We start from the raw sequence: 12225 nt of genomic DNA, 5'->3' as shown, positions 1-12225 counted from the left end.
GTCAGATATTCTTATTCTTAAGATACAGTGAAAAGCCCAAATTTAATAATATTCTTTGTGTTATATGATATTTTTTTTTTACAGGGTAATCTACAACATTTTTGTCATTCCTTTCACTCTTATTTTCTGTTATGATTTTATTGTCTGTTCATTTTATCTGATATGTCAAATTTTCCATGAACCTGATTTTTATATTTTGTGTTAAAGCTGTCTCACATTGTCTTTTTTGTTCTCACACCACCAGAGAAACTAGCCCAGGCCAAAGAGGAGAATCTAAACATGCACCAAGTGCTTGACCAAACTCTTCTGGAACTCAACAATTTATAAAGGTGGATTTGTGCAACACAAACAAGAGTCTTACACCACACTGAGCTTTCCAACAGGACCGAATGCACCTGTTCTCTAGCTGTGGGCACACACAGGATGAAGTTCTTAATAATTCACTTTGATAAATTAATGTCTTAATGTCACAAACTAAGTCATTTGCAAACAATGAGGCTGATTCACTAATAAATGCGGACAAGTTATATGTTTATATGCACAGAAAAAATGTTTCGTGCAAACTTTCAGCAAATAGGCACAGACATTTTTTCTTTGTTCTTACAGTATGTTGAAGAATCTGTAATATTCTAAATGGAGCGCATTGCCAAAGTTAGTAATTAGCATAAAACACGCCCAACGATCTCCATATAAGGGCTTTCCGCACAACCTCTCCTGTACAGCGACGTGTTGCTCTCTGAATATACATATCTTTAAAGATGCACTCTTCTAAGAGCATGCGCCACAAGATGTTTGATTAAAGCTGTGTCATTCATAAACCAGTCGAAAATAGGTCAAACTTATTGTTGGGTCACTCAGTTATGCATTTTCTTACAATAATATATATACACATAGATATAAAGCAAAACATTCAAACGTAAAACATTTCACGTTATAATTGCTTAAGAGTCTGTGGTGTTTTTGTGTGTATGTGGTTTCAGCTGGTTCTAATCTTTATGTAAATTAAGAATAATTTTAAGTGCAAACTTATTGATGATTCATGATTTCTGCGTGAAAACATAAATATGTGCCTACGTACGGTTAATGAGGCAGAAGTACATTCAACCAAACCAATCATTTATGTGTATTTGTAATGTTTGTATAAACTAAACCAAATTAGACTTTCATTATGGATTCATTTGAATTTAAATGTACAATATAAGTTACCTAGTAGCTTTTTGACCATAATTGAAAAAAATGCTGTATTGCTCTGTATACCATATTTAGTATATTCAGATTTTTAACCATTCCAACAATTTACTGTAAATTTTCTGCAATATATTTTGACTTGTCTTTGATTTGTTTATTGCTATTTTTACCCAAATGCACAGCATTGTGATTTTAACTAATGTATGTCTCACATCACTACTGAAATTTAAAATCTATGTTTCAGTATGACTTGTTCTTACATTGTTTAAAAGTATTCACTTCATTTGATTTACTCCAAGGTTTAATTAGACATATAGGGATACAATTAATAAAACAACATGCTTTCTAATTATTCTTGCACTTTTTTTTTTTTTTATACTAATTCCTGACACTTTTTAAAGCATGAGCCATTCATGTATCCTATGCAGTTGTGTAAGCTCTTTTTGTTTCAAATTAATAAAATATTGAAAACAGAATTGTGCCTTTTCGATTATTTTTTTTACTGGATTCAAATGCCATTTTTCTCCACATAATTAAACTCATTCATCAGTGTCAATTCTCAGTGCTATATATTATCTTACAGATGACATTTGTGGCATATGGTGGACTTTTGAAATGAGGAGGCAGAGTGCCATCTCAGCATTTATTTATTTTTAATTCCTATCTCAGTTCCAGTTGACATTTTGCAAAGCTTTCAGATTAAACCCATACAAATCTAAAATCTGATTTATCAAAATGTATGATATAAAAAAAATATATTATATAAAAAGTCACATTTTGCTTATAAATTCAACAAAACAAAATACAAAAAAGGATTTTCCTTAAAATCAGTAAATTATTATCAAATTTGTATAGGCTATGTACATATATGCCCCCAAAAATGAATATATATATATATATATATAACTTATTTTTGTAAGTTGATAACACTATTTATTAACAACATTCAAATAAAAAACTCCAAGTGTATGCACTGTTTTTCATTGCATCAAAAACAAGACAACAAGCATATTTCATGTACATTTCATCTGGTCACCTCTTATTTTTATAGTAATATTTTTGGATCATCCGTCATCTACTCTTTGGTTAACAACACAGAGTTTGTGATGGCACGGATCTGAACCTTCACCATTTTAGATTTCAAGTAATTTTAAGTTCATTTTGATTTGGATATGACTAAAAACGCGGTTGTCTAAGTCGTTGTTTGCTGTGGAAATAGTTTCGGCATTTCCATCAGTTCTTCCCGAGGGGAGATTTCGTGTTTCAGACGATCTGTGGGGCTGTATAACCCAGTTTTTTTTATATATAACCACTACACTTCTCAACAAAGCAAATAAAAATTGTTGCCACTCACATACTTTGCACATTACTATAATATCGGTAACTTTCTCCAGGTTATTTTCCCGGCGAATAGAGTAGGCGGCTACGTGTGGGGTCCGACATGCATGACGTATTTGTTGCCTTCATCCAATAGCGTGCGTGGGAAAGTGTCGGTGTTGGTGACGCGTTTGTCAACACACTGGCGCGCTGATATGAAGTTGCTGTCTGTGCACATCTTTTCGAGAAGTGATTTTAGCCCAGGAAAGATTGAACTTGTTAACTCATTTTGCCCACTTATGCTACATATTCAGTTTGACACAAAATGTGAATGTAGAGGTAACGTTATGCATTTTCACTGTTTTTATTTTATGTAACCATCTTTTGTCATACGATGTCCTGTCATTTCGTTATAATCTTTAATAAATATACCGTTCTGATTTCACACATTTGATCCATGGTATTGCTTGGAAACACAACATCATAAAAACCATAGACATCTACAGCAGGATACAACGTTAAAATAGCCTAAATATAAAGTTATGAAACTTAACTTTGCCCTCAGCCAAAACGATTTGCCAAGGAACAAATTATAGATTAATGAGACCAAAGATAGCCCGTTAGATATTACACAAGACGAATTATATCTCATGTTTAACCACTAGACATCAGAGCCAGCGGCAAACGTCAGAAGCACTAGCCGAGGTAAGTCTGTTCCAGGTGGGGTACATGAGCGTTGAGCGCCTGGATCTCTCACTCCGAAAACGTCAGATCAAAATTTTAAATAGGCTCTATCTATATGAATAAACCATAGATTTGAGCTTTAGACAACTACATTGTCGACTGAAAAACTATTAAAACTACATTTCTTGCTTGTGAAAGGTTCCTCGAGACCTGTTTTCAATTGTGTGGCGATTTGTACAGCCCCGAGCAGCACACGAAACACATTTTTCTCAATTCGGGTATGAAAGTTATGGGAAAGTTGCCCTCCTCAATGTGGCGGCACCTTTGACGTACGCTCCAGCGGGCAATTGGGCGTCTATGCATTTATTATGTCTATGATAAAAACGAGCCACACAATACTCTTTTTCCCGCACATTTTTACTGTGGAAGAAATGGCAAAAACATGAAGTGCTGCATGCATATGAGGGAAATGGACCCACCATTCCCTTCACAGACATAAGTTGGGAGAAATTTATTAAATCGGTGTTTCTGTGGAAAGACCTTGAATGCAGAGAAAGTCTTATAGCAGAAGAGGCAGTACAGGCATACAAGTTACAAAGCCAGGAACCTACAAACCAGTTAGTCAAACCAGCTAACATTGGCTACCACAGGGAGTGCTACAGCCATTTCACAAATATCATGAAGATAGAACGAGCACAAAGGAGAAGAGAGAAGGCAGTATTAGTTGAAGAAACTGCAAATGAAGGTTGGTATTATATTGTATAGACAGGAGGTGCAGTAAAAGACATACAGTGCAGCATTATATTGTATAGATAGATGGTGCAGTTTAAGACATTCGGTACAGTGTAGACAGTATACATTTAAGTAGTATGTTTTACAGTAATATAAATGACATAAATGTGCATAATAGATCATAATAGAAATGGATATGCAGTATGAACAAACACATACAGTTCCCTATCGAGAGGTCTCTCCTATTGCGTAAGTAGCTTACGCTGTGGGAAAACTCAGTTTCTAGAGAAATATTGAAGTCTTTATGTAAAACGCATTGCAGCTGCACAGCAGACAGTAATGAGTGAGGCAGCTCGGTCATTGGCTGTGCTGCGGCAACTGCTCGAACCAATGACGGGGCGACTCTGAACGCGCGACCAATGGGCGCGCGCCTCGCGTTCAGAGCGCGCCGAAATTAGCATAGCCAGGCTATATAATGGGCACCCCGTCATACGAGTTCCTTTAGATTTAATCTCCTTCAGCGAAGACCTCCTCTTCGCTGGATCCTCCGGATTGTTGGAGTCTTTCGCCTGCCGTTGATAAGCCTACAGCAGGACTGCTAAGAGGACGCCGGCGCCTTCAGCCGCCTTCGAAGCCTTCTGCTACGCCATCCGACGCGCATCACTATATCCTTTTTACTAAGCTACTTTGCAAGTGTTCGCCTTTGCGACACTTTTTGTATTTAGTAAAAGAGCAAATTCGAGGCGTTGTTCCAAATGCCTTCGACCTGCGCCTCGTGCAGAGGCCTTCTTCCTGACAGGGACCATCACATTATCTGCACTCGCTGCCTGGGACCTGACCACGCAGGAGCTGCTTTCACTCGAGGCGGATGCCCCGAATGTGACTCCCTGGGCCTCAACGAGCCGCGAACGAGCCTGCTACCACCGTGCTACCGTCCCCTCTGTTCGAGCCGCGCAAGAAAAAAGCACCGCTCACGGAGGCCGCCAGAACACGCGGACTTCAGTGACGTCATGCCGGGCCAGTCCCCGCGTGCTTCACCAACACCCAAGAACTCCCCGCCGCCAGTCCAATTCACGCAGACGGACCAGCACCCCTCCAACAGAGCGGTGGGTATCATCTCGTTCGGCGCGCCAGGGGACGACGGTGAAAAGGATGACAGCCTTTCCAATTGGCGCTGCATCCGACGACTGGCCGGGCTCGGCCTTCGACCCCGCGCCGTTGACATTAGCGGACACGAGCACGGGCACCAGCACGGTAAGAGAGTTCGCTGAACGCTTCACTGCAGCGAGCAAAACGTGTAAAACATTACCCAGTCCCCTTACAGGCGGCTGGAAATGTCTGTACAGCAGTCAATGGGCCAGTCACAGAACTCGCTCACCTGCAATCAAATGCCGTTTTAACGGCAACACACAGAAATCACAAGAGTCATTTTCTGCCTGTGTCACTAAGGGGTCACGTGTCCACACTAAAGTGCGCACTCCCACATATCAATACTGTCCAAACAGTGCCGAATACTTTCCCAGCTCGAGCTGGACGCCCCATAAATGTAGATCGTGTGCCTATTGTCATGTATGCACCACTACACACAAGCACTGTTCCCACAGTTATAAACACTTCCCCAGTAAAAGCGGGAAATACTATAAATGTAGCACGCGTGCCTGCTGTCCTGCACGCACCCCTACACACAAACACTGTATGCATGGCCAAAAACCCCGCCGCTAGCGGGAGGCTTTATGAAAGTGGCGCGCGTGCCTATTACAATGTATGCACCCCCACCCGTAAGCGCTGCCCATACAGTTCCAAACAGATCTCTGGCTCACGCCGCGAGCATCACAGATGCGACGCGCGAGCCAAGAAACTCCCCGCTAAGAGCGGGAAGCTTTATGGAAGTGGCGCGCGTACCTATTACAATGTATGCACCCCCACCCATAAACACTGTCGTTTCAAACATTTCTCCGGCTCTTGCTGCGAGCATTACGGAGATAGCGCGCGTGCCTGTAATCTCACACGCACCCCTGCACTCAACAAAGCTGCTCAGCGCGCGCCCGCGCCTCTGAGAGCTGTAAGCTCAGTGTTAGCACATTTTCTGCCTGTGTCACTAAGGGGTCACGTGTCCACATTAAAGTGCGCACTCCCACAGTTACAAACACTGTATGCATGACCAAAAACACCCCGCCACGAGCGGGAGGCTTTATGTAAGTGGCGCGCGTGCCTACTACAGTATATGCACCCCCACCCATAAGCGCTGCCCATACAGTTTCAAACAATTCTCTGGCTCATGTCGCGAGCCAAGAAACTCCCCGCTAAGAGCGGGAAGCTTTATGAAAGTGGCGCGCGTGCCTATTACAATGTATGCACCCCCACCTGTAAACACTGTCTATACAGTTTCAAACATTTCTCCGGCTGCGAGCATTACGGAGATAGCGCGCGTGCCTGTAATCTCACACGCACCCCTGCACTCGGCACTCAACACAGCTGCTCAGCGCGCGCCCGCGCCTCTGAGAGCTGTAAGCTCAGTGTTAGCACATTTTCTGCCTGTGTTACTAAGGGGTCACGTGTCCACACTAAAGTGCGCATTCCCACAGTTACAAACACTGTATGCATGGCCAAAAACACTCCGCCGCGAGCGGGAGGCTTTATGAAAGTGGCGCGCGTGCCTACTACAGTAGATGCACCCCCACCCATAAGCGCTGCACATACAGTTTCAAACAGTTCTCTGTCTCATGCCGCAAGCATCACAGATGCGACGCGCGAGCCAAGAAACTCCCCGCTAAGAGCGGGAAGCTTTATGAAAGTGGCGCGCGTGCCTATTACAATGTATGCACCCCCACCTGTAAACACTGTCTATACAGTTTCAAACATTTCTCCAGCTCACGATGCGAGCATTACGGAGATAGCGTGCGTGCCTGTAAGCTCACACGCACCCCTGCACTCGGCACTCAACACGGCTGCTCAGCGCGCACCTGCGCCTCTGGGAGCTGTAAACTCAGTGTTAGCACAAGGCAATTTGCCGGTGGGGCCCATACGTCACTGCGACACGCCCCCAGCCAACATTCAGCCCATATCTGTGCGAGCAAAAGCCTGGGAAAAAATCCCCGACATGCCAAAATGGGTTTTGAACATAATAAAACACGGTTACTCACTTCAATTCGCTCGCAGACCACCCCGCTTTTCAGCGGTGGTCGAGACGAAAGTGAGGAAAGATGTGTCACATGTTCTACGCACCGAGGTGCTCGAACTGATAGAGAAGGGCGCTATAGAAACTGTTCCTCCCTCTATGAGCGAGGCGGGTTTTTACAGCCGCTATTTTCTCGTCCCGAAAAAGGACGGTGGCCTCCGCCCCATCCTAGATCTCAGACATCTGAACAAAGCTTTTATGATTCGCTCGTTCAGAATGTTAACAACCAAACATATCCTCGCGCAAGTTCGCCCCGGGGTTGGTTTCTATCAGTGGATTTGAAAGACGCTTACTTTCACATTCCGATAGCGCCTCATCACAGGCCTTTTCTGAGATTCGCTTTCGAGGGACAGTCATACCAGTACACAGTACTACCATTCGGCCTATCATTGGCCCCCCGTACATTCACGAAATGTATGGACGCGGCACTTTCCCCCCTGAGACAGCGGGGAGTGCGAATACTGAATTACCTCGACGATTGGCTAATCATAGCACAATCAGAGGGTCAGTTAACGACGCACAGATCTTGGATTATCAGCCATCTAGAATGCCTGGGTCTGAGAATCAATTTTGCAAAGAGCATGCTATCCCCCAGCCAGAATATCTCTTCTGGGAATAGTGCTAGACTCAGTTCAGATGACAGCGCGCCTCTCATCAGAGCACGCGCTCTCTATTCGACGCCTTGCAACATCATTCAGAAAGGGCGCGCGCGCCCCGTCAAACGATTTCAAAGAATGCTCGGTATCATGGCCTCGGCATCAGCTGTACTCCAGCTAGGATTGTTGCACATGCGTCCTCTCCAGCGCTGGCTCAAGAGCCGTGTCCCCACTCACGCGTGGCGCTCGGGCCACTTTTTGATCAGAGCGAATCACGGCTGTATAAAAGCCCTGACGCCCTGGAAAGCCATCAACTGGTATCAAACCGGCGTGAGTCTGGGCGTGAACACGCGGAGAAAAATTATCACGACAGATGCCTCCAAAATAGGATGGGGGGCCCTTTACGAGGGCAGGCCTGTCTCCGGCTTTTGGTCAAACCCGGAAAAGCGCCTACATATAAACTGTCTGGAAATGAAGGCGGTCGCCTTGGCTCTCAGAGCCCTGCTTCCGTACCTGAAAAACGAACATGTCCTGGTCCGAACGGACAACATGACAGTAGTTTCGTATATAAATCGCCAGGGTGGACTTAGGTTGAGCTCCCTGCACTCTATGGAGGGCCCTCCATGCATGGCCCCTCAACGGGTTCCCGAGAACCTCCCCAGTGGAGTTTTGAGAACCATCACTGAGGCGCGAGCACCCTCTACGAGGCGCTTATATGCCCAAAAGTGGAAAGTGTTCAGTGACTGGTGTGATACCAAGAGCTTGAACCCCAAATCGTGTGAGATACCAAGTGTACTCGCCTTTTTGCAAGAGCTGCTGGAGGCGGGTCGCACACCCTCCATGCTCAAAGTCTATGTGGCTGCCATAGCGGCGTCGCACAATCCTGATAAAGGACATTCATTAGGGAAAAACGATCTAATCATTCGTTTCCTAAGAGGCGCTAGGAGGATGAACCCTCCTCGCCCCCCCTCGGTGCCGATCTGGGACCTGGCCACAGTCCTGGACGCACTCAAGAGTGCCCCGTTAGAACCTCTCCGAACAGTGCACCTTAAACAGCAAAACTGCGCTCTTGCTGGCGCTCGCTTCAGTCAAGAGAGTGGGCGACCTGCATGCGCTGTCATCAAGCTCTGCTTGCCTGGAATTTGGACCTAACGACTGCAGAGTTGTCCTTAGGCCAAAGCACGGGTATATTCCTAAAGTGCTCTCCACACCCTTCAGAGCACAGGTGATATCTCTGGCAGCGCTATCGTCCCCAGCAGACGAAAGCGACGCTAATTTACTCTGCCCCGTCAGGGCGCTCAGAGTATATTTGGAATGTTCTGCCCTGTTCAGACAGACGGAACAATTATTCGTATGCTTTGGCGACTGCATTAAAGGTCTCGCAGTCTCAAAGCAAAGAATATCGCGCTGGATAGTGGATGCTATAGCGCTAGCTTATGAAGCCAAGGGCCTTCAATGCCCCTTAGGCGTCAGAGCTCACTCTACGAGGAGCATGGCCTCCTCGTGGGCTTGGTCGAGTGGGATACCCATTTAAGATATTTGTGCGGCAGCGGGCTGGGCCTCGCCTTCGACATTTATCAGGTTTTATAACATACAGGTCCCCTCATTGCATTCCAACATTCTATCAGCCTGACTGTAGAATGGACTGGAGTATGTATATGCTGAGCATTATCTCCTCCCTTATAAGGTCCGTCTCTGACCGACTCAGAGGATTTTTTATGCATATCAGTACATTGAAAAATGCATTCCAACATTCTATCAGCCTGACTGTAGAATGGACTGGAGTATGTATATGCTGAGCATTATCTCCTCCCTTATAAGGTTCGTCTCTGACCGACTCAGAGGATTTTTTATGCATGCCAGTACATAAAAAAAATGCATTCCAACATTCTATCAGCCTGACTGTAGAATGGACTGGAGTATGTATATGCTGAGCATTATCTCCTCCCTTACAAGGTCCGTCTCTGACTGACTTAAAGGATTTTTTATGCATATCAGCACATAGAAAACTCAGTACATAAGATATGTGCTTGTGTTTGTACTATGAGCGCCCCACCATGGACCACCTTGGAAGGGCGCTCTATACTATCCCATTATGTAGCTCGCCGTTGGCCGGCTCGTGGAATAATCACTTTGCTTTAAGGCTCAGGCATCTGCCTCTGGCTTTATAGAGCGAAGTCAGCACGCACGGCGTTTTACATGGTGTTCCCATAGCGTAAGCTACTTACGCAATAGGAGAGACCTCTCGATAGGGAACGACTCGGTTACTAACGTAACCTCGGTTACCTGAGAGGAGGGAACGAGTATTGCGTAAGCTGCCGTGCTTGTTCTTGGTCAGTTCGCTTCAGTCGATTGAACCTAAAGGAACTCGTATGACGGGGTGCCCATTATATAGCCTGGCTATGCTAATTTCTGCGGGCTCTGAGCGCGCGAACGCGAGGCGCGCGCCCATTGGTCGCGCGTTCAGAGTCGCCCCGTCATTGGTTCGAGCAGTTGCCGCAGCACAGCCAATGACCGAGCTGCCTCGCTCATTACTGTCTGCTGTGCAGCTGCAATGCGTTTTACATAAAGACTTCAATATTTCTCGAGAAACGGAGTTTTCCCATAGCGTAAGCTACTTACGCAATACTCGTTCCCTCCTCTCAGGGAACCGAGGTTACGTTAGTAACCGAGTCGTTATGTGCAGTGTAGTAGCAGTAACTGTATAATAGTACAAATAATATAGTTATATACAGTGTATTAACAGTAATATAATAAAAACATCCTGCAAAAATGTACCCTTCCAATTATGGCATTATTAACATCAACAAGGCCAGACACCTGAACACTGTGAAACTGGTTTATTAACCATGTTAAGGGAACAGGTGAAACCAATATATGGAGCATGAGTTTTCCCCTGCTGAAAGTTACAAACCATTTCTCTTTAATCAGTGATGTGGGGAAGGGTGCAGAACCTCAATCTATTGTTTTGCACTTTTATTAGTGGTAGAGGCAGAGGATGGTGAGGCAACTCCAGTAAAAACTCCAGTAAAAACACGGGCTCTGAGGTCTAATGCCCGTGATCTCTACACGTCCAAGCAGGCCCCACACCTGCTTCCAGTACAATGCATTATTTGCAAACATGAGAAGTACAAGGTTCAGTCACACAGCAGGAAAAGGGTAAAAGAAAAACTAACACAGTGTGAAACACTCCATGCCGGGAAATTGCTTCTCGCCGCTGAAGGGAGAAGGGATGATGTAGAACCCTCACGGGAAGGAGGACAGGAAACGAAGGTTCCAGGGAAAAAGGTAAGGGTTTTAATGTCTGTCTCAAAAATAAGTATAACAAAAGCAACACACAATAACATAAGCGCAGTGGGTTGGCTTGTTCTGGACGAGTCCCTCTGCTCTGCGGCCGCTGGCTTTTCACCGCTCTCCTCACTCTACTGCAATTAGAGACAGGTGTTAGTCATAATTTGGCCCAGGTGTGAGCGCCCTTACCGCTTCTCTCTCCCGGACGGGCGCTTGACCACGCCCCCGCTGCCACATACCCCCACCGCCCGACTCAGGCCGGGGCGTCATCCGGCCTGCCTACCACTCCCCCCCCCCCATTTCTGGAGAGGAAGTCGGCGGCAGCCATCTGCACCCCCGGTCTGTGGATCACCTTGAATTTAAAAGGCTGGAGAGCGAGATACCAACGGGTGATCCGGGCGTTAGTATCCTTCATGCGGTGGAGCCACTGGAGTGGGGCATGATCCGAACAGAGGGTGAAGGCCCGCCCCAGCAGGTAGTAACGGAGGGTGAGGACCGCCCACTTGATGGCCAAACACTCCTTTTCCACGGTGCTGTACTTAGTCTCCCTTAAGGAGAGCTTCCGACTAATGTACAGCACCGGGCGCTCCTCCCCTCCACCAGCTGCGAGAGTACGGCCCCCAGCCCTCTGTCTGAAGCGTCCGTCTGCAAAATAAAAGGGAGAGAAAAATCAGGTGCATGTAAAAGCGGCCCCCCACAAAGTGCAGCTTTAATCTGCGTAAACGCCTGTTGACACTGCTCCGACCATTGGACCGGATCTGGAGCCCCCTTTTTAGTGAGATCAGTCAGCGGGCTGGTGACGTCCGAATAATTAGGCACAAATCTTCTGTAATAGCCAGCCAGCCCCAGGAACTGTCTCACCCCCTTTTTGGTCTTAGGTCTAGGGCAAGTCGCAATCGCCGCAGTCTTTTCAATTTGGGGACGCACCTGGCCATGACCCAAGTGGAACCCCAGATACCGTACCTCCACACGCCCAACCGCACACTTCTTAGGGTTTGCCGTGAGCCCCGCCCGTCGCAGCGATCTCAGGACGGCCCTCAGATGATGCATGTGCCGCTGCCAATCATTGCTATAGATGATAATGTCATCCAAATAGGCAGCGGCGTACGCGGTATGCGGTCTGAGGATCCGATCCATGAGTCGCTGGAACGTGGCTGGGGCCCCGAACAAACCGAAAGGAAGCGTCACAAATTGGTGTAATCCAAACGGCGTGGTGAAGGCTGTTTTCTCGCGGGACAT

At 46.2% G+C, this 12225-nt stretch overlaps 1 protein-coding gene across 4 annotated transcripts in view; it reads left to right on the top strand.

The window, feature by feature from the left end:
* Nucleotides 1-1664, top strand: part of tpm2 (tropomyosin 2 (beta)) — a 33385-nt gene extending 31721 nt beyond the window's left edge. For all 4 annotated transcript variants that reach the window (XM_052116294.1, XM_052116295.1, XM_052116299.1 and 1 more), the window contains one exon: nucleotides 245-1664. In XM_052116294.1, the coding sequence (XP_051972254.1) occupies nucleotides 245-327 (83 nt within the window). In that variant the 3' untranslated portion in view covers nucleotides 328-1664. The remainder of the gene's footprint in view (nucleotides 1-244) is intronic.
* The last annotated feature ends 10561 nt before the right edge of the window (nucleotides 1665-12225 follow it).

The sequence above is a fragment of the Xyrauchen texanus genome, chromosome 43 (assembly GCF_025860055.1).
Source record: "Xyrauchen texanus isolate HMW12.3.18 chromosome 43, RBS_HiC_50CHRs, whole genome shotgun sequence".
Classification (NCBI taxonomy): domain Eukaryota; kingdom Metazoa; phylum Chordata; class Actinopteri; order Cypriniformes; family Catostomidae; genus Xyrauchen; species Xyrauchen texanus.
This window is presented reverse-complemented; position numbering and strand designations above follow the sequence as displayed.